This window comes from Scomber japonicus, chromosome 18 (assembly GCF_027409825.1).
Source record: "Scomber japonicus isolate fScoJap1 chromosome 18, fScoJap1.pri, whole genome shotgun sequence".
Lineage (NCBI taxonomy): Eukaryota > Metazoa > Chordata > Actinopteri > Scombriformes > Scombridae > Scomber > Scomber japonicus.
The window spans coordinates 10,813,338-10,837,895 of NC_070595.1; the positions used below are offsets into that span (position 1 = coordinate 10,813,338).

At 39.2% G+C, this 24,558-nt stretch overlaps 2 protein-coding genes across 2 annotated transcripts; both read right to left on the reverse strand.

Annotated features, from left to right (window-relative positions):
* Window positions 1–335: 335 nt before the first annotated feature.
* c1qtnf6a (C1q and TNF related 6a) lies at window positions 336–5,865 on the reverse strand. Its single transcript, XM_053338461.1, has 3 exons — window positions 5,729–5,865; window positions 1,256–1,459; window positions 336–883 (listed from the first exon to the last, which is right to left on the reverse strand). Exons 2-3 carry the CDS (start codon window positions 1,449–1,451, stop codon window positions 336–338), a joined length of 744 nt encoding a protein of 247 aa, XP_053194436.1. The 5' UTR covers window positions 1,452–1,459; window positions 5,729–5,865.
* Window positions 5,866–17,883: 12,018 nt separating this feature from the next.
* On the reverse strand, window positions 17,884–24,270 carry il2rb (interleukin 2 receptor, beta). The gene is made up of 10 exons (XM_053338449.1): window positions 23,952–24,270; window positions 22,855–22,952; window positions 22,361–22,505; window positions 22,175–22,241; window positions 21,927–22,020; window positions 21,604–21,749; window positions 20,939–21,101; window positions 20,504–20,612; window positions 20,345–20,423; window positions 17,884–18,857 (listed from the first exon to the last, which is right to left on the reverse strand). The coding sequence occupies exons 1-10, from the start codon at window positions 23,954–23,956 to the stop codon at window positions 18,093–18,095; spliced, it is 1,671 nt and encodes a 556-aa protein (XP_053194424.1). The 5' UTR covers window positions 23,957–24,270; the 3' UTR covers window positions 17,884–18,092.
* Between the last annotated feature and the right edge of the window lie 288 nt (window positions 24,271–24,558).

The following is a 24,558-nucleotide window of genomic DNA, read 5'->3' on the forward strand; positions in this document are numbered from 1 at the left end:
TATTTGTCATGTGTACACTTACCCTTTGTGTCCAGTCTTTATGCTAAGCTAAGCTAACTGACTGCTGGCTGAAGCTACATAGTCTATTTAGCTACTGTATAATCATTAGAGAGGTATCAATCTTCTCATCTAATTTTAGCAAAGATAGAGTAAGTTTATTTCGTAAATGTTGAAATAATATGACACCATGCATTTTCCTTCTACAATTTTAATGCTGGATATCCTGTTTTGTCTATAAATTGAAGGACAAACAGAACAACTTAACTGTAAATTGTATCTTTCTCCCTGTCAGTTCACTCTATGTGCTTTCCAAACAACCAATCTGATTCCCTGATTCACTCTGTGTTGGCTTTGATGAGGTATCCATTGAAAGTGATGTAGACATCTACGTCGTCACTGTAAATCGCATTCTCCCTTTCCCTCTTGTACAGGCGGACAAACACCTCGTCGTTCAGCTCAAGCGTTAGCATTAGGCTCTGACTCTGCATGATGGAGCGGTCACTGGGTTGGGCGTACACTATGGCCCGCTCTGTGTCATTCTGCATGATGTGCAGGTACGTCTCCTTGAAGTTCCATGTGTGAATGTTGACATTGAAGAAGTAGATTCCTGGGATTTGGCAGAAGAATTTCCCATGGAACATGTTGAAGTGGCCATCAAGATTGACGAAAACTGTGTCGAATACCAGCACTTGGTAGGCCTCCAGGCTGTGGAGAGATTTACGACGGCCGACGGAGAAGGCGGCATTCTGGACTTTGCAGGGGTCTCCTGAGAGACCTGCCTCGCCCTTACTGCCTTTTGGGCCCATGGGACCCCTGGAGCCTGGAGGACCTTCCTGTCCAGCTTTACCTGGTGTCCCTCTATCACCACGTTCTCCTTTATCACCTGTGCAGAGTGATAATTACACTAAGCTTACTCACGTCAGAATGAAAAAACATAGGGTTAAAAACAGCTGAACACTAAGACACCAAAGACATGATACATCCTCTGATAACTGTTGAAGTATTGTAGGGTTACATGTGGAATTATTGTGTGTACAGACTGTAAACTGCATAGAAACTCGAAGACACTGAACCACTGAGCCACCAGCCAGTTTTCAAAGAAACATGAAATACTAGGAGTTGGTGTATAAACTGAATCAACCAAGAGAAACTGTTGAATATAACAGTGTTATGATGGACTTATAGTATTTTGGGGTCTGCAAATGCTGATAATTGACATGAAACCTAACATGTCCCATTATTGTACATGTGGTACCTTTGAGGATGGTCATATTGATGTAGGTGCGGACCTCTGGCACATGGCTGAACAATTCCGTGGGAGGTTGAGCTGCACTGCCCTCTTCTGGCTCCATGTCATCACAGCAGTGCCTGCAGGTCACAGGAGGGGCACTGGGAGGAGGTACCAGCACCACCAAGGAGGAGAAGGATAGAAGGAGGACAACACCCAACATAGCTGTGCCTACAGTATGAGCAGAGGAAATTATTATAAAGAGCTTTAAATTAATTTCTGCTGTTGGGCCTGGATCCAAGTGTTTTAACAATTTATTTTGCATCACTCACTGTGACAAAATTGAGTCAAGTGTTGAGTGTTGCAGCAGTGCTGTGAGCAGACAGAAAGTGTTGGCACATGTGGCACATGTCTCAGTGTATCGGTGTACAATGGGCTACAAAGAGCTACATAGACTCTGGGAAGTATGATTATATTTGTTTCTCTTCCATTTTAGATATCAAGGCATGAGAGCAACTTTCAAAACCACAGATGTAAAGTGCTTCACAAATATTCTGACAATACATTACAACAACTGTGCAGCATTAATAGAACATCATTTAAATAAATCTAAATGTAAAATAAAAGCATAAAGGAGAAAAAACAAGATGCCAGCTCTGTGAGGCTGTACATAAAGGCACAATGATGCCAGCATGCTAACCATTGACTGTACATCATCAATGATTATAAAAAATACTGATGATGGTGATTGGATAAAACATTTGTCTATCACCGCCTTACCATTTGAGGCAAGAGGAGTCACAAGATCACAAGATCATGTGAGAATCCTCATAGGACGCTGACTGGTCACAAACACACAAGTTGAAGCCTGACAAGATGGATTCTTGCATGCGTTGCAAGTTGCTTTTAGTCACGTTTGTTCTGATGATAGCGCTGATGAAAACTCACTAGGATTCATCAATTTGGGAACATAAATACATTTCACAGCAATGGTTCTTGAGACATTTCAAAAAAAAAAAGTCAACACCATGGTGGCACTAGAGGGGATCACCAAAGTCAAAAGAACTGTGGGGACTATGAATGTTTATACTACATTTTATGGCATCCATCCAATATTTGTTGAGATTTTTCAGTTTGGACCAAACTTTACTCAGTGGACCTGATACTAAGAGACAAGGTGTATTTAATGTCCTTTCCTCAGAAAATCTAAGTGGTCTTGGTGCATATGGGGTTAAAATATCTGAAATCCTGCATAAAAGGAACAGAACCATGGACAGCTTTAAAAGCAATCAACCCACTTGTCCCCTCTTAAAGCTTCTTGGCCGGTAAGGACAATCATAAAAGAAGTGTTTATTTTGGATAATTGTCCATTTAAATTCACCCACAAACAGTAGCAATAAAAGATTAGTTTGTTTAAATAAAAGATGGAAGTCCTCTTTATTTACTTGCTTGTGGCAACAGTTGTGAAGATTATTCCATTAAACTGATGAAACACATGTCCTCGCTGAAATATCAGTTGTTAAGCAGCTGCTCAGAAAATGAGATCATTATGTGTCCTTGATGTTATTCCCACAGCGGTGGAAAAGAGAAGAGAGAGGAATCTGCTATCCTGAGCCAGAGAAAACATTAGTTACCCTGAGAAGCAAGGACAAAAGTCAGGAATTGTGGAAAAACTAATAAAGTGAAGCCCTCTTGCAACAAAGCTAGCATATTTATTTTTGATTGTCCATGCACTCACAGGGATATTTTACTGGTTATTTAAAGAAAATGCCATAGAAGATTTCTGCCCTTTCACGCCCACAGAGCTGACACCGAGAGGCCAAATGGTGCCTCAGGACTCAATAAAATACAGCATAAAACTAATATGTTGCTCATACACATCCCAAATGTTAAAAACGTGGTGAAATAATAATGGAAAATGGTGGGGCTGCAAGGATCATAAATCACCTGAAAAATGACTCTGCAGGCAGGCAATAATTTATCACTAATTAGCTGGTTGATTCTGCACAATGGTTACTTAATGCAAAGAAAGTCAGAGTGGAAAGCAGAGTGTTGTTTAAAAGTGAAAAGTAATGGATGTCTGCCAAACTCATCAGTCAGTCTGTGTACTGAAACTGGAACAGTGTGTGCTGCTGTGTTTATGCAGGACAGCTGCATCCATACTGACACTTGCATCCTTTATATATGACTGCATCTTGAAGCTCAGCTAAAGATCATAAACATATATTTTCTAAATGCTTGAACTGTTTAACTGGTGACGTTTTGCTGGTGTTAACAAACAGAACAAGACTTTTAACTTGTGTGCCTTTGCCTGCCAGTTATTATATTATCATCTTAACAATCCAGCTGAATTCACTGTGAGTTCACTGTGTTCACATGGATTCTGGACTTCCCTAGTAACAGACCACAGAATGTCCAAATGGGAAAGTACACATCATCAACCCTCAATCTCAACACAGGCACGTCCCATGGGTGTGTCCTCATCCCCCTCCTCTACTCCATATTCACCCACGACTGTTCTCCCATACACCCCTCTTACACCATTGTCAAATTGGCTGACGAGTGACGACACCACCATAGTAGGACTGATACCAAACAACAACGAGACAGCCTACAGAGAAGAGGCTCAGCAATTGACAAACTGGTGTCTTCACAATAACCTGGACTTAAACATCTCTAAAACCAAGGAAATGATAGTGGACTTCAGGAAATCAAAGCGCACTGTGCACTCTGCCCTCTTCATACACGGGGAGGTGGTAGAGAGGGCAGAGAGCTTCAAAATCGTTGGTGTCCACATCGCGGCCAACCTCACCTGGACCACACACATCTCACACCAGGTGCGGAAGGCCCAACAGAGGCCGTACTTCCTCAGGAAGTTAAAACACGCCCACCTCCCTCATCACATGCTCACCAACTTCTACCAGTCAGTGATTGAGAGCATACTGACCTACTGCTGCACTACGTGGTTCTCCAGCTGCAGACATTTACACTGGCCGACTGAAAAAGAAAGCCAGTTGTATCTCCAAAGACTACACACACCCCAGACACTCTCTGTTCTCTCTTCTGTCCTCTGGGAGAAGATACAGGACAACAAAAACCAAAACAAAAAACAGCTTCTTCCCATGAGCTGTGACATCCATCACTTCATACTGACTACTGCATCTATCTATCTATCTATCTATCTATCTATCTATCTATCTATCTATCTATCTATCTATCTATCTATCTATCTATCTATCTATCTATCTATCTATCTATCTATCTACAGTATCTATCTATCTATCTATCTATCTATCTATCTATCTATCTATCTATCTATCTATCTATCTATCTATCTATCTATCTATCTATCTATCTATCTATCTATCTATCTATCTATCTATCTATCTATCTATCTTTAAATTTGATCATTTTTAAGGCTGTAAGGTTCTGTTTTTGGCAAATTGTTAGAGCAGTTTTTCAAAGTTTGAGCCTGTGGGCCTCCCCTCAGACAAAAGTTGGAGAAATGTGCCCCTCACCCCCTTAGGTTTACCTGCTTTGTTTCACTCAGTTCCTGGATACCTATGGGATCGTGACTATGTCATGTGATCCCAGAAACAATCAATAATTGAGCCAACATAGCTGTTTGACACACCAATCAGCCTATTTCCTTCTATGAAACCCTCTTTGTTTTTTTGTTGGACTGCATTATAGTGTCTTTAATATTTTTGTCCACCTTTACTTATACACACATGCCATATCTATTTCCTGCTCTACGGAGGAACTGCTTGGGAATCCTGCAGCCAAAGCGAAGAGTGTTTACACTGTTGGAGAATTTCAGTCATTTAAAACTTTAGGGATTGTCATATTTGTTTTGCCCACTCATATAAAACCACACTCTCACAGTGTTTGCTCTAGCAGCTGTATATGGCACAGTCCATCCAAATATTATTGTTCATCTGTATGCTGTGTCACCGCATGTCGTTTATCTTGGAGTAGAAATCTGCTGCTTGTGTTAAGGTTCTGTTAGGATTTCCAGACTGGACCACAGATGGCCATTCAGTGAGTTTGATATGATTCATGTACTGACCTAGGGTATTACATAACTGGTTTTAGTGGGAAAAACTCTATTAGAACTAAAACCTTTTCAATGAGATATACAAACTAATGTATATCTATAAATGACGACAGTAGATCTCTGTATAATGTTTTTTGTATTTCTCAGCAACTTTTTTTTTTTTTTACAGTATAAGAATAAAGTACAAGATTAGTGAACACACAGGAACACATGCTGCAAAAATGAAAACAATAATCATCAATAAAGCCTACATTTTGCAGATTGACATGCATTAGATTAGACTATAGAAACATGTTTGTATCTGATTTTTAGTGACAGCCCGATCGAGCTCTAACATAGCTGCAAACAGAACTTCATTACTCAACAATCATCACAATGCAGACAGTCAGTGCTCATGCAACTTGCCAGCTGTTAACTGAGACTTTTATCTGAGTGAATCTCACCTTGTTCAAGTCTCTGCAGCCGCTTCAGTCCGCTGAGGAGACAGCTGGACGGAGGAGAGAGAAATTCCTCAGTCAACCTCAACAGTCAGCAGTCCTCTCTCCCTCTTAGTGTCTCACTGTGGGAGTGAGTTGTGAGTATATAGTACTATAGAAAGAAAAATCCCTCTTCTCTCTGATCCCTCCTAGTTTCATGTACACTCTGGCAACTGGTGTATGTCCATTTATTTGACATTTAGGATGATAGTTAATGCCTGACCCTTTAATCTTTACTGCCACATACAAAAATTGTTAAAGGTTTAGGATAACAAAGGCACAGGAAGTGTCCAACTCTGAAATGCTTTCATTTGTTTAAAGTCCAAACTGAACAGACAAGATTTGTAAGTTTGATTTAAAAGTATTTGCCGTTATATTGACTGCATGAATGAAATCACCTATAACTGTGGTTATTGGAGCAAATGTGCACATGACAATGGGGGATCACTCTCCAGGTCTGTTTACGAAAATTAGGAAACTCCCAGTCACCCCCCGCCCCCCCGGATTTTGCATTTCTGTTGTGCTGAATTCCTTCCCGTCATTCCTCCCATCTGCTGGAGCCAGAAAGAGAGAGGGGACAGAGTGAGAGAGGGAGAGTGAGAGAGTGACTTGTGCAAGAAGTACAATAGCAATAGGGAATGTGTGGGAAGTCAATTACAGGTGGATATTTATGGCTGTCTTCTGTTATTTTCAATAAGCTACTAACTAACCACAATAAATTCAACTCTAACCATAACATTTTTAGACCTTAAGAATGTAATGTTCTGTCCAAGGTTTGGATTATAGTCTTTAACAAAGAGAAATGTCAGAGAAAATGCTATAAAGAGATAAGTACAAAAATGCATTAATTGAGGGATGCAAGAGAGAAAGTCAGGGAGATTAATTCGGAGAGCCACCTCACAGCAGCTGTAAAGCATGAGAGTGACAAAAACAAAGAGAGATAGGGACCCTGCAGCCCTGGACCATAAGGGCGTATGCTTGTTGCTAAGCAGCAGGTGCACTTGTAGAGTGGCAGGAAGTCTTTAATCTCTCATATATACACCCAAGCCATTCACATAACCCACCACAAAAACTACTGCTGCTTTCCCTAAGCACCTGACATATAAATAAAATATAATGAATCTGATTACTGTTGCTATCTACTGTGATACTTTCATACCTGTCTTGCCACGTGTCTGCAGAAGACTGTACTCTGTATTCTGTACTGTAGTGTTGGAGCAAAAACCAATGAGATGAACCAGCCAGGTTTTTTTCTTGTGGTCTTTGTTGTTGTCTGTTTTTATCCCTGGAATTTCCTGTTTTTACAACTAAATGGGTCATATTTCAATGGTTTTATCTTTTAAGGCAGTAGTTCTTAGAACTTTTGGAGTAATGATGCTTTCAGGCAGTGGTAGGAGGCAGTGGCCAACTAAAATATCTGATCCTGTAATGAAAGCTGAAGTTTTCCCTCTTATAGATGACATTAAATCTTTGACTGTGGGGGTGAGTGTAGTTTGAGCAGTCAGCTGTAGGACAGAGAGTCTGGGCAGAGCTGGCTCAGCAGGCGCAGCGCCAGGTGAGTTGATTGGCACAGTTGGGCTTAGATGTCTAATCAAGTTCTCTGGTCTCTCTGCAGTAATGGCTGGACTGAGGCAGAGTGGGAAAAAGACATAGGAAAAAGAGAGTTAAGAAGCATTGGAGAGCCGGGCAGCAGCCACACACAGGAGCTGCGTGAGTTTTGATTTGTTAATAAAAGGGTTAATTGGTGGCAGTGTTTGGCTCAGTGGATAGAGCACCCGCCCCATGTGTTGAGGCTACAGTCCTTGTTGCAGGCGACCCCGGTCGTATCCTGCGTGTTATTCCCCCCTCTCTGCCTCCCATTTCCTGTCTCTCTCTACTAACCTCTATATTAAAGGCAAAAAGCCCCAAAAAATATACTTTAACTTTATAACTCTTCATAACTCTGCGGTAGATAACAATGGAAACAAAATCTCAACTAATATGATCTTGTACCATCTTATAAACATAAACGATGAACAACACAGGCACATGACATAATTTTGATCTGAGCAGAACAGATTTGTGTCAATAACTTCGATGTCATGAAACGGTCCACTTTTTATTGTGTGCGTGGATAAGTTATCTTCTCTTTGCTTAAGAGAGAGGATATGTTCATGTTGATGATGAGTAGTAACATGCTGCTGTCTACGAGCCGTCTCTTCCTCATGGGAATCATGACAAATACCCTCAAATACGACCCTAAAACTGTTTATAAACCAATTTTATTGTTGAATGAATTAAATGAAATAAAGAAATAGAATATATCAACAATGTATTAGGAAGAGTCTTCACTGTGCCTGTAGCATATCGCCACTCTGAGTCACTGAGTCAGCAGTGATGGGAAAACAGACACATTGTTGACCCTAATGCTGACCCCTTCTTTAAAAGATAAAGCAGGGGTCTATTTTTCTTATTGTCCACAAATCTCACATGCAGAGCTAATTCAACAATGAACTCATCCTACTCAGAAGTATTGTGTATATCTGCAAAGCCTGATCATGTTCCTCAGTACCTCTGTTGTCCAAAAACTACCAAAACATATCAGTGAGCTACACTGTTGTGCTGCGTGACATGTTCCCTTGCCCTGAAGCAGTTCCAAAACAGTGAGCATTTTTTGAGGCTCCAGAGAGAAGTTGAATGTACAGCAGACGCCACTGAGCATGTGCAGAAACGCAGTTCCATTTACAGAGCTTTACTAGCTTATAGTGCAAGTAGCACAAATGAAAGAGATTGTGATATGTAGCACAGTGCTACATATCATTTTGCTTCAGTATAAATAAGAAGACTGATACTAATAATTTTTTAATCTTTAATTTTTTAATCTGTCCCAAAACCAAAGAATAAAGTAAACTATGAGATTGAGTAACGTGTTCTCTTTCACACTGTGAGAAACCCAAGTATGCTGTATGTACACATGTACTCAGCTATGCTCTTGCTGTATGTATTAAATAACCATGCTAACTGCCCTCTTATTTTATGACACTTGTTAGAAGTGATTTCTGTTGCAGAACAAAAGGAGGCCGGGGCAGGATTTGTGCACACGTGTAACATGAGCACAGCTGTTGAACATTACCGCCTTTATGTCCCAAGGGTTGAGGTTTTATAGACTGAAATGCTGTTACATCGGGAGAACATTCCTTTGCCTTTCTGGCCAATGTAAACTATTAAGAGACAGAAACAACCTGATCGTCTTCTGGAGAAATGTTTACATTTCCTCTCTGCTGTCCTCAGGATTAAAGCCATAGCCTAAGTCTGTGTCTCTGTCTGTCTGCCTCCAGTATCCCTTCCTCTGTTCTTATTTTGTTTGGAAGCACTTTTGGAGGCACTTATCTCACAATTTGGTATCTATTTCTCCATTTCTGTACTCTTTCCTGGTCTCGCCAACACCATACCATTGCACATTGTCCATTTCTCCCTGGCTGTAAAGTAATGAATTCATCCCACAGCCTTTGATCTGATATGTGAACAATTTACTCATAAAAACCTGAAAATGACTGCTGACCACAGCATAATAGAATTTTAATTGCCTCCCCCAACATCCTCTCAGTCTTAAACAGCTGTTTGCTTACAAACCTGATGCTCACATCATGAGTTAACCATGTATCAAAACTATATAGTATACATTTTAATAGCCTCTGTACTTTGCCCCACATTACATTTTTGTGATACAAACAACAGCTGGTCACATATAAACTTGTAAGATTTCATACAAAAACATAATTTCCGAGGGGCTATGTGTTGTGTCTTTTGCCTTCCTAAAACAGCTGAATGTTGATTTTAGACATTGGGTTTTGTATGGATTAAACAAATGAGATATTACATTTTCATTAGTGAGCTTCAGAGGTGTTGGTGGGAATATTTTGTTACTTTTGGACAGAGCTAGGTTAGCTGTTCCCTCCTATTTCCAGTCTTTGTGCGAAGTTAAGCTAACTGGGCTAACTGCCTCCTAGCTTAACCGTCTCATGTCAGCCTCGGTCGAACTTTAATGAACACAAACTGACAAAATCTCCTCAACATTTGTGAGAGTTTGCAAAACTGGTCAAACTGTTGCATTATGGGTTGTGGTAATGTACGTCATCGCAGTGCACATGCAGCAAGGATTCAGGCGCACATTCATGTGGAAGAAATGTCATGATTACCAAATGTCCTCAGATCAGGTTTGTGTTTGAGGTAAAAGTGATGCGTTGTTCAGACAGCAAAGATGGATATAATCTAAGCACTAAGTAAATTAAACTATATTTCTATGTTCATGGATTTTCTGCCTGTTATTAAAGTGATTACATATGACTCTTGATTGGAAGCAGTTTATAAAGAATTGCATTATTTTTCTTTGTTTGCATTTCCCACTATTGTACCACAATAAGAAACAGAAAACATCACAACACACTTTCAAGAAAGAAGGAAATCAAGCTTACAGTTTCACATCTGTTTGCATATATTTATGTTTAAGTGGCTAAAAAGCATATAAAAGAAAAACAGCTGTTATTCTTCTATTTGGTTTCCAGTCAGTTCAGTAAAATCTGGAGTAAATTGAGAAATAAGTTTAGGCTTCAGAACAATTTCAATGAACTGTCAGTGGTTATTCTCATTGCTTTGACTCAACTGCTTTCATATGTTGGCCCTCACTTTCAACGGTGGTTGTGATTCTGTGCTGACTGTGTTTACTCCACATAAAGAGACTAAAACATGGTCAGCCCAACCTCACATTCTCCCATTTAGTCGTGGGTTTGATCCAAGACAAGTCCTTTGGGTCGCTCTTTCCCTCTCTCTCTTTGTCCTCGGGCCAGCTGGGTCAAAGCTGGCTCAGTGATTGACAGAACAGGCAGAGGAAATCTGAACAAGCTGACACTCCAAAGCCATCCAGCTGGACCAATGCCTGAAAGACACTGCCAGCTACCTGACAGATAAAGACGGTATCTATTAAATCTGGGAAATGAGCAATGCATGTGGAATGACTGAGATTGTGTGTGTGTGTGTTGTAAAGAGAAAGGCAACATGAATAATAAACAGACACCAAAGGAGGAGGAGGAATCCCTGATTCAGTTTTGTTTTGTTCAGTTTTATAATGTCCCCTAGTGGTGAAATGAACACAGTAGCCTACATTAAAGATGTTTCAACTTATTCTGGGACATAAGTGAGAGATGTAAACAGACATTCACACTAAAAATCACTCAGTCAGTATAGCACAAACACATCCAGTGCCAATGGGTAGAAATCTATTGGGTCACCATCAAACCCAGCTGCTATTTGCAGGTGTTTATATTACTGTTGTATTATCTACCCACTACATTTTCATATGGTTGTGAACTGTTATTATCTTCTCCCAGTGATGGAGGAAGATCATAACAATAAGTGAAAGTATCAATACCACAAAGTTAAAATACTCCATTACAAGTAAAACTATTGCATTTGAAATCATATTTGAGTAAAACTCTCTAATATTACCAGACTTAAAAATATTACATTAAAAGCTACTCCTTTTACATTAAATTGAGCTGTGGCTGATATTTTAAATACTTTTAACAAAGTGCATTATTAACAATGATGAGTTGATGCATAAGCAGCATTTTATTGTAGCTGATTGAGATGGAGCTAGTTTGAACTGTTTTGTGAGGCTCATGAGAACAATCTGAGAGGTCTTGAGACAATAGATTGGGTAAGAAAGAAGAAAAAAAACTGTTCTGTTACATACATTCAGAGTTTTACCTCTTTGGGCCTCAAGCAGCTATTTATTTGAAACCATGTGAGGGGAATTTACTCTTTGGTAAAACTGCAAACAGTATCAAGTAACATAAAATTGTACTTTATTACATTCCAACTCTTTTTTGTTGCTATTTGTAATTGCTTGTTCATAATGTATGTATCCTTTACAGTCATCTACAGTATTTTGTACAACTAACAGAACATTTGAATGTAAAATTTCAGCTTGTTTTGTCTAACACTGGGTCAATATAACCAGAGTTTAGATTACTCTGATATAAAAAATAATACTAACAATTGGTCAAAATGAGTGACTGTCTTTTGTTTGATTGGTGACAGTGGTTGTCTATCAGTTGTTACCGGGTGAAGTTAACTCAGTTATATTGACCCAAAGTTGCTTAATTTAAATGTGTGTAACATATTTTCTCTTTTCCTATGAAGAGTCATTAAATACTTTTTCAGTACTATATATAAATAACTTGCATTTGTCTGTAATTTCATTGTATTTTAATAACTAGATGCACATTTTTCATAGGTTGAAAGTGTCAATATATTGAGCAGATACACAAAAATGCTGTTTTTACATGTTATAAATATTGCTGCTTTTTGTACGTATTCAGTGACGTGTCTTGACATAATTTGGGAAGGAAGGATAAACTCTTATCAAATGGAAATACTGTAGAAACTTTGATGAACCCTCTCAACCCTGTGCTTTCTTACTGGCAGGGCTAAATATTGTAAATTCTCTGTGAGGTGAGCGGATGTCGCCGGTTGTGTCAGCTTTAAATGTCAAACCACACTCTAATACACACGCTCACTCTCGCACACACACCACCAGGACCACCTGACAGGACATGTAAACACTCAAAACTACACACACACACACATAAATTCACACATGCAGATGCACACACTCAAAAACAAAGACACACACACACACACCTCACTCTCTCTCTCTCTGTTGCTCTTTCTCACATCAACTCACATGACCGACCCTCAGCCTTCATTCCACAACGACACAGGAAGTCAAAGGGTGACCCATTTCTACCAGAGCTTTTATTGTGTTTGGTCTCTGCACAGATGTCACCATACGCAACGGAAATATACTGCGTGTGTTGAGACGAGAGCAGCAATTCTGTCAATGACCTCAATGTTTTACACAAATCTAAAATAAACAATCTAATAAATGGTTGGATGAGTGATCTGTTTCAGAAATAATGATCAGTAGTAATTAAAGGCTGTGATCTGATGTTCAAAATGCATGAAATATTTTTTAAATATGCACAAACAAGTGAGATCAGTAGCAAACCTGCTGCCTTTCATTTTGACAGTGGATTAACTAACTCAAATGTTTAAACGTTGCTATGGATTTGGTTATTTTCGTACCCTTTAATATTGACATCATACATTATAAAGTCTTATCATGACTCTAAAGTAATGCCTGCATACAATATAGCTCTTGATTAAAAAATAATGTATCACAGTTTACATAATTAAAACACTAAATTCATATTTTGCTGCTTTCAAAGTAAAAAAAACCTGCATGGAAATACAGGAATCCAGTCATTATGAAACTTTGCACATATGTTCACTTTATCATCGGGAACAAGATTACTAAAGCATTTTGAGCTCAATCCATAGGGGGCGCCAAAAATGCCAAAAGCTTTTCACCAGAGATTCAGCAGTTATAGATACATATCGTTTGCTATAAGCAGAACCTGCAAGAGCTACTTACTATGGTGCAACAACCAGTTCCTCTTCTTTATGGTATTATTTGGTGGCATGGTGGTTCATTTTCAGGAACCCTCCTGCATCTTCAGCAGGTATCTCAGGCCCCTTTCGCCTGTATGCCTCACCTGAGTGGAGCAGCACATGACTGAGTAGCCTTCACTTGCATAGGGGTTCAAACTACTGGTTCTCTCAACCTGAGCTGGTCTTAGCTGCTACAGCAATCTCCTCGGTGGCTTTCTTTAGTTGTTTGAATTCAAAACTGATCTTCTGCAATAATTAGCGCACTGATGTTGCTGAGAAACTGCGGCAGTCAACTTCTATAGGGAATATAGCTGCGTGCCATCCTGTCACAAAAGCCTCATCAATCACTGGTACTCTGCTTTCTTCAGCTGGTGAGATGGTTGGCCCGTCCTACTAGGGCACTGTGAGTTTGGTTACTAAGATAGTTTTTGTGCTATAACAGAACCATGTCTGGTCTGCTGAGGCCAGCAGAGGTCCCTGAGATGCCAGACACTGGACTCAGCCCAGATGTCTACCTACAAATCCCTCAGTTTAACATTCCTGTCTCTAGACCCTGTGCCCCAAATTGCTCCCTAACCCCCTACGAGGATGACTGAGTTGATCTGGTATTTGTTGCCTGAAGGCAGAGTGATGCACTCTAGCAGTGAGGGAGAGAACTTCTGGGGGATTGACATTGTACTATGTCATGTACTACACTATGTAGTACTACATGTATTTCATTATACAGATATCTGTGGTCTTCCAAGTCCTCTTAATGAGTAAAAGCACCATCTTGCTGCTCATCATCACCAAACACCAGCTTGTGGTCCCTTTCTCCTTCTATTAGTGCCCCTGCATCATTCTCTAGTCTCTCTTCCAACTCCTCCATCAGTTGTGCCAGTTGGTCTCTCCTGCAGCAGGCTGCAATTCATCATCTTCACATTCCAATGCCTCCATCCCTTCATTAACACCATATGCAACCTCTTGCACTGCCACTCCTTTACAACACCCTCTCCACCAGCTTCCTGTCCCTCTGCTACTGGTTCTCCATCCTGCTCTGCTCTATGCTGTTGCCTCACTTTTTCCAGTTCTTCCTCATCCTCTTGAGTCTGCCTGGTCACAAGGTGTGCTTGACCTGTCCTGCTCCATCTCCAAACACCTTCCTTGACCCCACCGGAAAGCCAGCTTAGGATCCTATTAGTCTTAGTGCCTGGAGCTTCCACGCGGTGCTGTGCTTGCTCACATTATTCAATGCTTGACAGACCTGAAAAAAGGAGGATACAAGAGAGATTCTGTCATCATGAAGATATGGCTTAATTTATTATATTAAGATATTATTAAAGTCTAAACCTGATTTCCTGTGTTATAATCAATAAATCAAACTTTGTTGTATAGCACCTTTCATACAGGTTAGTGCAAGAGATTCACAGATGATTGACAGGCACATAATAAGACAGAACAAGTGGAGACAATAAATAGTAAAAACTATTTGAGACTAATGAAAATGACAAATAAAAGTGATTAAAATAAAATAGATTTAGAAGCCACACTACTACTACTACTACTACTACTAATAATAATAATATTATAATGAAGATCAATAAGTGAGTTTATAATGTAGTCACTGAGGCAACATAGATAAGCAGGAAAGGATAGTTTTGGAAACCATATTCTGTTTCTGATGCTGTAACTTTGTCTGTGTTTGCTGTTGCGTTCATGGATACAAACAGAACAGCATTTGGACATATGTTTTTGTCGCCCTTGAGATCTTCAGCTGTAATTTCTGTGTATAGGAGGAAATGTATTCATCTCTCTATCTCTCTACATAAATCTAAAATACCTATCTGGCAACTTAACTACCATGGGGTCAAGAGCCTTCAACTGATCTGTCCCCCGCCTGTGGAACTCTCTCCCACCAAACATTCGAACTTCTGACTCTGTCTCCACCTTTAAATCCCGCCTGAAAACGCACCTATTCAGAGTGGCATACTCTGTCTCTCACTAACTATGCAATCACATTCTTGTTTATTTATTGTACTAATGCACTTTGTAGTCACATTCATATTCATTATTTATCTTTGCACTAAATGTTACCTGATTTATATTGTTTGATGTACTGTTGTTGTGTTATATGTGCCATGTAAGGTGTCCTTGAGTGCTTTGAAAGGTGCCTTTAAATAAAATGCATCATTATTATTATTATTATAAGCAAGGAATCTCTGTCTGCCTGTATGTTTGCCCTTCGCATATCTGTTCTACTTCACACTTCTTCACACTTGGCAGGCATGTTGCTAGGGACCCAAGCTGATTGATGTGTGGTGTCCCTGCCAAAGAAATCTTAAATAATATCATCATCATACATTATATTATTATTATTATTATTATTGTTATTATTATTATTATTAGTAGTAGTAGTAGTAGTAGTAGTAGTATTGTTGTTGTTGTTATTATTATTACTGTTTGTGACAATAATCATCACTATTAATTAATGACCATTGCTATATATTATTAAGTTATCTTCTTTTCATATAGACATTTTCTTAACTTTGTCATTTTTTTGTTAAGATCACTAATGAAGGAAGACAGTTGATATATTCAAGATGGGGATATGGGGCTCACAATTCAATACATTTGATCAAATCATACATAACAAAACCAATAACATTGGATTATGCACATGTTACCTATACACATGTTGATGAATACCCAAAGTAAATACAGACTGGCTGTAGTCCTGTCAGAGTTTGGTTCTGGGGTTGCAGTCTGACCAGAGGAGGTGAAGAAGGACTAGAAGAGTCTGGGCAGACGCTGGAGGGAGAGAAATCAGTGTGACTAGATGTGATATGATGAACATGAACTGTCAGTTCTGTAACCAAAAGCAGCAAAGTTTCATTGGACCTTAAATGATTTCAGATAGAGACAAGCAGAACTAAAGAAATCTGGATTTACTGAACCTGCAACCTGCGACAAGATCAGCAGGTAGGGTGTAAACATGAGAGAAATTAATAAGAACAACACATTTCACTGTAAAAGTTGAATAATTTATTGAAATCTCAGTGTGCTTGTGTATTCCTAAAATTAGAAACAGACTAACTCTTCTGACTGGAGTCTGGAAAGACTGCAGGTCGGTTTCTGACAGCTCAGACAATAAGGTGCAGAATTCACAAATCAAATATATAAAGATTACTGTGTTATCATTACTTACGAATTAATATTATCAGTGTTATCGTGTGGGGATATTACCAATAATATTACGTTATGAACATGACTTCATTCATTCGGAGATAAAAACTTACCTCTTACCGTTTCTTCGGTTTCACAGCGGAGAGAAACAGGTGAATAAAATGTTAGGAACGAACTGAGTGGAGGCCAGCACATGAACATCAGCTCTAACAAAGATATTTTTTGTGAGTTTCATTCAACACAAACATAAATAGACAATAAATCTCATACTTTGGCTGAAGTTTCCAGCGAAGTTAGTCATAAAGTTTGAACCGCTGCTTCTACAGTCTTCGCTTTCTGTGGAGTCAACGAGGAGAAACCCGAACTGCGCAACTCTGTCACTGCAATCATCACTGTGCCAGACCCTTCTCACATGTCTTTAATGTATGCTCAAACACAGCTTTTAATCAAGATTGGACACTGTTACCCAGTCTAGACAGAAAGTAGCATCGACAGCAAGTGTCTACATAGTGCACATCTGGACTTTTGAAATGTGATCACACCAATGTTAGATGTTAGATCACATTTTACATGTTGTATTAAATGTTGTATTAAAGGTGCAATATGCAGAATTTAGTAGCATGGACGTGGTAGAAATCTAATACATTTATGTATGTTTAAATTAGTGTATAATAACTTGAAGAAGTGTTGTGTTTTTGTTACTTTAGAATGAGCCCTTTATATCTACATAGGAAGCAGGTCCCGTTCTACATTACCTGCCATGTTGCACCAACATGTTTCTACAAAGGCTCAGAATAACAGACCAAACTATGACTCTAGAGATGATCTTTTGCTTTTTGTGAATTCCACACACACTGTAGGTATTCAGTTTATTGCAATCTACAATCTCACCACTAGATGCCACTAAATCTTACACACTGGCCCTTTAATATGCAAATAAACTAGAACAAGCAGATTCAATTCTGAAAATTCATTTTTATTATTGAAACAAGAATGTACAAACAATGCAAAATCTACATTTATTATAATAATTGATTATTAATGTTTTTAAGCAAGAAGCCCATCTATATGCAAGTCTATGGATCTAGCTGAAACAACTCGATTGGCCCACTGAGAAATCTGTAAACCTGAAAAAATGTAGAATGGGAGCAAGGTTGGAAAGGAGGTGAAAATACAGGAGAAACCCAGGAAAAATAGGAAGAGTTGATAGGTCTGTCCTGCTATCTGTCCCTCACTGGAGATCACTGTGGAGCATTTAGCTGCTAAAGCGCAAGATATTTTTCTTAAGAGTAGGTGGAGAGATCCAACAGAGCTGAAAGGAAAGTAGATATTATGCTTACATTCATTCGTGACCAGAGACATGGCTTCAAATCAATGCTAATTTTGCTCCATGTCTGCTGGACGTCTATTTGTACAAGTTTTGCTACATTTATAAAGTGATAATGTATTTCCAGCTTGTCCTGCTGCCCCCAAGTGGCTAATAAAATAAATACAGGTTAAAGCAGAAAAAAGTAGTTTTTCTTAGTCAAAACCACACATGAACATTGCATTTATGATGTCAGGCACTTTTGCATCCACAATGAATGACAATGAATAGTTGGTCAGGTTGCTTATGATGTAAACACAGATTACATGTAAAATGGTTGCAAAGTGATTCATGTAGATACACTACACTTTCTTAGATAGATTTATTGCTGAATGTTGTCTGTAGCTCTTTGAGGGTGAGATATCCTGTTTTACAGGGCTCCACAGGCATGGAGGAGGACCTGTACATGGCACCAGCAACAGGCCAGGCCGCATAGCTACCACTAGCAGCTGCCGCAGTTACATCCACCTGTTGGCTCTCAGACGATATCTGAGTTAGACTAGGAGGATGAAGAGGTGGTGGAGGAATGGAGGCGGGGCACATCCAGGAAGGAAGATGGAGAGGAAGAATGAGAATAGGAGCGCCCTGGTGATCATCTGAAACCTCCTCCCCGGTTACATCACTGTTATCTTCTTTGTCCTCTTTATCTTCCTCTCCGATGCCAAATCCAGAGTCTGGGCTGTGTGGTTCCCGCTTCAAGCTCTCATAGGTCTGAGAGGTGGTAAAGGGAGGGAAGAGGGAGAGGCGAAGGTTGTGGCTGTTTTGTGAATTGCGTAAATCTTCCTTATAGGTGAAGTAGTCAGAACTGGGGTCAGTTCTAGCTGAGCTGCTGGAGGAGCTAGACATGAAATAACCCATGTTGGAGAAGCCGGATGAAACAGAGGAAGAGGAATTGTCAACAATCCCGCTAGTGTCTGAACCTGCTGAGGGGTAGCTCCTAAAATGAAGTGAGGTACTGGAGGAGGGAGAGGTGGAGTGCTCCTCATCCCAGCTTTCACACACCTTCACTGAGGACATTTCATCGCATGGCTCGGCGGTGAAGAATGATTCAGGAGCCGACAGAGGATTTAGCCATGTCTGGTGAAAGAGAAAGAGAATTACGGTAGAAAATACACCTGAAGAATTGCAAAACTATGGTAGAGGATGTTGCCTAATTTTGTGTTTCTTGTGTAGAGGGCAAATGTGGCATGCAAATGTTCTTACTTCTTACTGGTGGGCACTATGTGTTTGTGTGTGAGTGTCTGCATGTTTGTCAGTGTTGCTAGGAATACAAGAAATAGATCAACAGTACCAAGAAACTAGAGCGGAGGAATTTTTTTTTGTGGTTTAAAAACTTATTTCTCTAAGCTGGGACTGTGGTCTGTTCTTTTAGTGGGGAGTGACATCACTTCTTGTACCCCAAACACAAACTAGAAATTAAAGAGGCCGGTTGTTCAAAAGCCGTCGGGGGCCCTAATGGCAAAGTCTCTGCCTCCTTTAATATTTAATGGGGGTACAGCAAGCAGATCCTGCTTGTCTGTAAGAGAAAGCTGACGGACATTTATGCCCATTAGACAAATTTAGCAGTAGTCTCTGGCAAGACATGAAACTTTAAATTCAGTTGCTAATATGATTTTTAAATTTCAGTGGGGATCAAAAAGCCCAGGTTAGAGCTTACTGGGATACTCCAGCAATTTAGTATTGTATTTGCATAACATTGTGGGACTCACAAGAGACATATTGAGACAATACTGAAGCAGCAGAAACTGAGATATTGTGACTTTTAGGCTGAATCCAACCATTCTCATCATGAAACCATTAACAAAAGACATCAATGTACTTCAATCTACATTCCTGCTTTATTTAACAAAGGTTTTCTAATATAAATGCATAGTGTTCATGCCAAGATAATGTATTTTCTCAAGCTTGGCAAAGATCCTTCAAAGCCACAGAAGACATAATACAACTGCCCTAGTACTCCTAGTTTTTCTGATGAACTGACCTTTAAGTGTACAATTTGTTAATTTTTTCTTAGACATAACCATACACAAGACTAAATGTATGAATGTGGAGTGAAAATATACAGTAAAAATTAAAGTGGTCCCAGCACTGATCCCGGAGGTACTCCAGTTGTGACAGGTGAGGCATGGCCAGAATTAAAAAACAAAAAAAACTTCCTTGTGTCCCAGATGTAAACCCACAGACATAAAAATAAAATAAAAATCATTTTAACGTCCATGACGGCTACATTTTGCATAGCATTCAGGAAAAAACTAAAGATGAAACGTGTATCCACTGTAATTCTCAGTTACTAACTAGTATTTTACTACTAGTGATTCCATGACTATTGGTAAGTGAATATTAATTGAACATTGGTTACTTACTTGTATCCATCAACCATAATAGAATAGAACAGAATAAATAAAGAAATTCACCAAGAATAGTTCAGTATGCTTAAATGTTGCAAGCCATTTGTACACCACAAAGTTAATGACATTTTATGGAAACACTCGCAGCAAAATGTTCTGTGTGGTAAGATATTGTGGTAAAAGGTTTAATGTTTGGTTAGAAACATTTATTTTTACCTTTAGATTTCCTCCGTGGACAGAGTGGAGGGTATGAAAGTATTTCGAAGGGTTTGGTACTGGCTCCCTTGCAAGGATCCTGAAACAGCATGAAAACCTATTAGATTAGAAATGCTGCCTGCAAACACACATACACAGACAAGCCTGCAGTATACTCACTTGGTCACGCATCTCCAGTAAAGCACTGCCAGTACTATGATGATGAGAATCAAACTGGGTATCAGGAACTGGCGTAAGCCTAACCACGACTCTGAAACAGAATGATGATCTTACAATGTGCAAAATGCAACCAAACGAAATATTACCAAATCATTACCATTCTGGAGAAGAGTCTGTGTATGTATGGCTCTATGAATTATTTCCTGAAGGGGTTTGAAATACAAGTCTGATTTTACAGTCGGAGTTCTACAGTATAAGGTAGCAATCCCACCTATTTCTTTATTGCCAGTACTTGGTGAAGACCCTCAACCCAGACTGGACAAATACATTTCCCAGCTAGTCTGGGATCATTTTGGGACCCCATAAAAAACATGTATTTCCTACTTTAAATGACAACTGTAATCCTGTTATGATTAACACACACACTAAACCCACCTGGAAAGGGTTCTTCCTGTTCTGGGCCCTGACATTTCGTAGTTGGACTCCACTTGCTCCAGTGGCTATATTGCCTCCCCGTTGGCATGACTCTCACTCTGACCAGACAGACCCCCTTCAGCTGCAGTTGTAGCTGTAGCTTTTGTTCTTGTGTGCTATAAGTCTGATGACAAATGAAAATTTGGCACGATATAAAAATGACAGAAAATGAAATGAAATGAAATATATTTTAACAACCACAATCTCAAATTATGTATTAAAGTCAGTTAAATTATGAACATCATTGGTTCTGTAGCATTAGTGCATGACCGATGTATGAAACCAAGTGTTGGTGTATTATCTCTAACCAGACCACAGATCAGTGGAACAGGAAGTGTCAAGTATAATTTATGAGAAACTGAAGGTTCATAAAAATTAGTAACAGTAGTAATAGTAATACTAACACCCTATCAGCCTGGTGTTGCTACTAAAAAAGGATCTTTCTTAATTTGTGTGGACATTTTGGGGGTTTGAAGACAAAAAAAACTAACAAAAAACACAATATGGGATATGCAACTTATGCCCTCTCAGCCTGTATACTGTATCTCAGTATAGAAAAATAGATATACGAACACACACACACACCTAGCCTGTCCATGCATGTATTCTCATGCATTCACACTCACCTCCCATGTCTTGTGATTCCGTTTGATTTGAACTTGGAAGTCAAAGGATTTAAGGAACTTGGAGGTAATGCTGTCTAGACTCCACGATATCAACATCTCATTACCAGTGCAGTTGACGTTAGGAGCACCTGGAGGTTGCATTTTAACTGTACACACATAAACATATACGTGTCAAAAACAGCCACATGGACACATATGCACAAAAGAAAGATGCAATTCATTAATTCCTGATGTTAAAAGAATGAGAGATTACATCAAAAGTTTCACAGAATTTATGAAAACTGAACTAAAAGCTGTTTAATAAAGAAGTAAAAGCCACTCACTGTGATCGACCGGCTTGTACTTTGTGAGGTAATCCACCAATGTACCATTACACTTCATGCTAATGTTGGGCATGGATTCTAAAGGGTGGAATGTCTGGAGGGGCGGATTAAATCATTAAATAGCAAGGACAAAAATTACTTTCATTCATTACAACATATTCCTGATAGCATTTTTTTACTATTATGGCTAAATCTAAAAATACAGAGGGGTAAGCCAGGCCAACCCATGAGTAGGGTCAGTAACTTACATGCTTTTCAAAGACAAAACTGCAGCCTGGAGGAGAGTCTTTGTATTGTTTCAGCTTGCAACTTCGGCTAGGATAAAAAAAGAACAAAAATAAAAAAAACATCAAATCAGGTGCAGAACTGAATTTGCAGAGGAAGTTATATTTGAGACACACTGGTAAGCAGTAATAGATGTTATAATATATTACCTTATTGTTACAGTTTTTCTCCCATCTTTCGTCATGTCGGAGTTTTGCTTCAGTCCGGTGATCCAACAGTCAACACCAGGGTCCTTCAGAGAGCCGTTCCATGTACAGGTGACATTATTGACTAAGTCATTTACACAGGAGAGTCCTTGAGTAACAAAGACATAACAAAGAGATTAAGATGGCGTCTCTTTATCAGTATCATTGGACATGTCCTTCATATCAGACATTAAGATAGGCCGGTGATTTCTGGGAGCACATGGAGTACCATCAGGATTAAAGTACAATCTGCAACCCCATTCTCCCCCCAAAAAACCCCAAAAAACTGTCCCGCTTCATAAAAAATAACAAATTCACTAAAAAAGCAAAATTGAAAAAGCTCAATGGATGATGAAAAAAGTGCGTGATTTTCTTTACATGTGGTTTACTATATCATCATGATCACATTATCAAACACAGTCCACGCAGTTTCACTTACAACCAAACTCAAGTAATACCTTGTGAATCTTTGTGAGAGTGGGCTGCATGTACTGAAAACAGAACCACCAGCATGTATAAAGACCACAGCATCTCCATGGCCATGACCACAATATGACTGTGAACAGAGAGAATCAATACCTATCAATATAGTTAAAAACTGTACATCAACACATTCAGAGTGGAACAAACATTCTGTACTGTAGCTACCTGTGTAATCAAGAAACAGCGCTAAGATTATACCTGAATAATATTGAATACATGGGAAGCCTTTTCCCCCCTAAACCCTAAAAGTGAAGGTTTTAGCCATACAATAATAATAATATTTTTTTTCTTAAATGGAGAAAAACTCATTTCTGACACCTGAAAGTTGAAACGGAACACTCCACCCATCATCAACACCACATTGCGTGACTTTTGAGAGGAAGAAAAACTAAATCCACAAACGAGCTAACTGAATACTCATCCCGAGAAGTCATTAACTGGCAAATGAAACTTGACTGAAAACATCACACCTGTGTTGATGAACTACTTACACTAAGAGCTGACTGGTAAAATTATAAAGTGACATACTTTTAGTTTAGTTAAATGTGGTTTCCTTCATGTTTTACAGTCTGTAAAAAAACAAGTGGCCATATTGATAAAGTTATAAAAAAATAAAATAAAATAGTGAGAGTAGAACTAAACACCTAAAGGTAGAGACTATGATTGTATAACACTATGGTTCAAAGAGTGGGGACTTTTTCAACGTTAATTGTTTCGGGTTTGTTTTCCATCCATGTCTGAACTGAGTAGGAACATACAATATATGAGTTTTTAGGTCTGATGTGTCACTGTAATTGATATTCGTTTAACATAGGAAAACAAAACCACTTGTTTCTGTCTGACTAATAACAGCCAATAAGGAAACTTATAGTGTCTAAATTTAATTCAATAGTAAGAGCCACTGCTTTCATTACATCACTAAAAATGATCATATGTTAGGTACATTCATTAAAATTACAGGAATGAATAAATTCTACTTGTTACAAGAAACTTTGTACATTAAACATGTGTTGTTAGTTTTGAATAGCATCAGTAAAAAAAATGAAAAAAAAAATAAAAAAAGATACTATACCTCATCTGTGTTGGTCAGTAAAGGTAGCGTGGGGTCCCTGAGAGGAAACACATTGTCATCACCTCTGCTGGGTTGAGGAATTTAGAAGATTTCCTTTTCTTCTGTCTTTTTCTGTCCCTCTTTCTTGTGCTCACACATCACTATCTCACCTTCTTGTGTAATCTCACTCTTTCATTTTCTCTCTTTCTCTTTCTCTCTCTCTCTCTCCTCTCTCTCTCTCTATATATATCTCTATCTCTCTCTCTCTCTCTCTCTCTCTCACTCATTCCTCCATCTCCTCATTCTCGCCCCTGTCTCTTCTTTTAAGTGCCCAGTGACATTTTCCACTTGTAACCACAGACTATGTCTGAGGCTTACAGGAAGCCTAACGAAGATGTGAGTGACAGTGAGAGGGGTGACGAGGTGGGGTGGATAGGGGAGGGGAGTGAAAGAGGAGGTGGGGGGGGGGGGGGGGGGGGGGGTTGGAGGTTGGGGGGTGGAGTTGAGTCAGTATTGTAGAGCAGAGCACCTCCTCCTGCTCACCGCCACCTGGACCCTATTGCAGCTTTTTAAGATACTAATTGCACAGAAAACAAGAAGAAATACACAGCACCACCACATCCTGTTT

Bases quoted from the DNA above. Each gene is read 5' to 3' on its own strand.
- c1qtnf6a (XM_053338461.1), bottom strand. From the start codon at position 1,451: ATGTTGGGTGTTGTCCTCCTTCTATCCTTCTCCTCCTTGGTGGTGCTG. The intron at 884-1,255 runs GTACCACATGTA...CACTCTGCACAG, and splicing joins CAATATGACCATCCTCAAAG to GTGATAAAGGAGAACGTGGT.
- il2rb (XM_053338449.1), bottom strand. The intron at 22,021-22,174 runs GTAAGTTACTGA...CCGCCCCTCCAG, and splicing joins GTTTTGTCTTTGAAAAGCAT to ACATTCCACCCTTTAGAATC. The intron at 20,613-20,938 runs GTGGGTTTAGTG...GCACATTGTAAG, and splicing joins ACAGGAAGAACCCTTTCCAG to ATCATCATTCTGTTTCAGAG.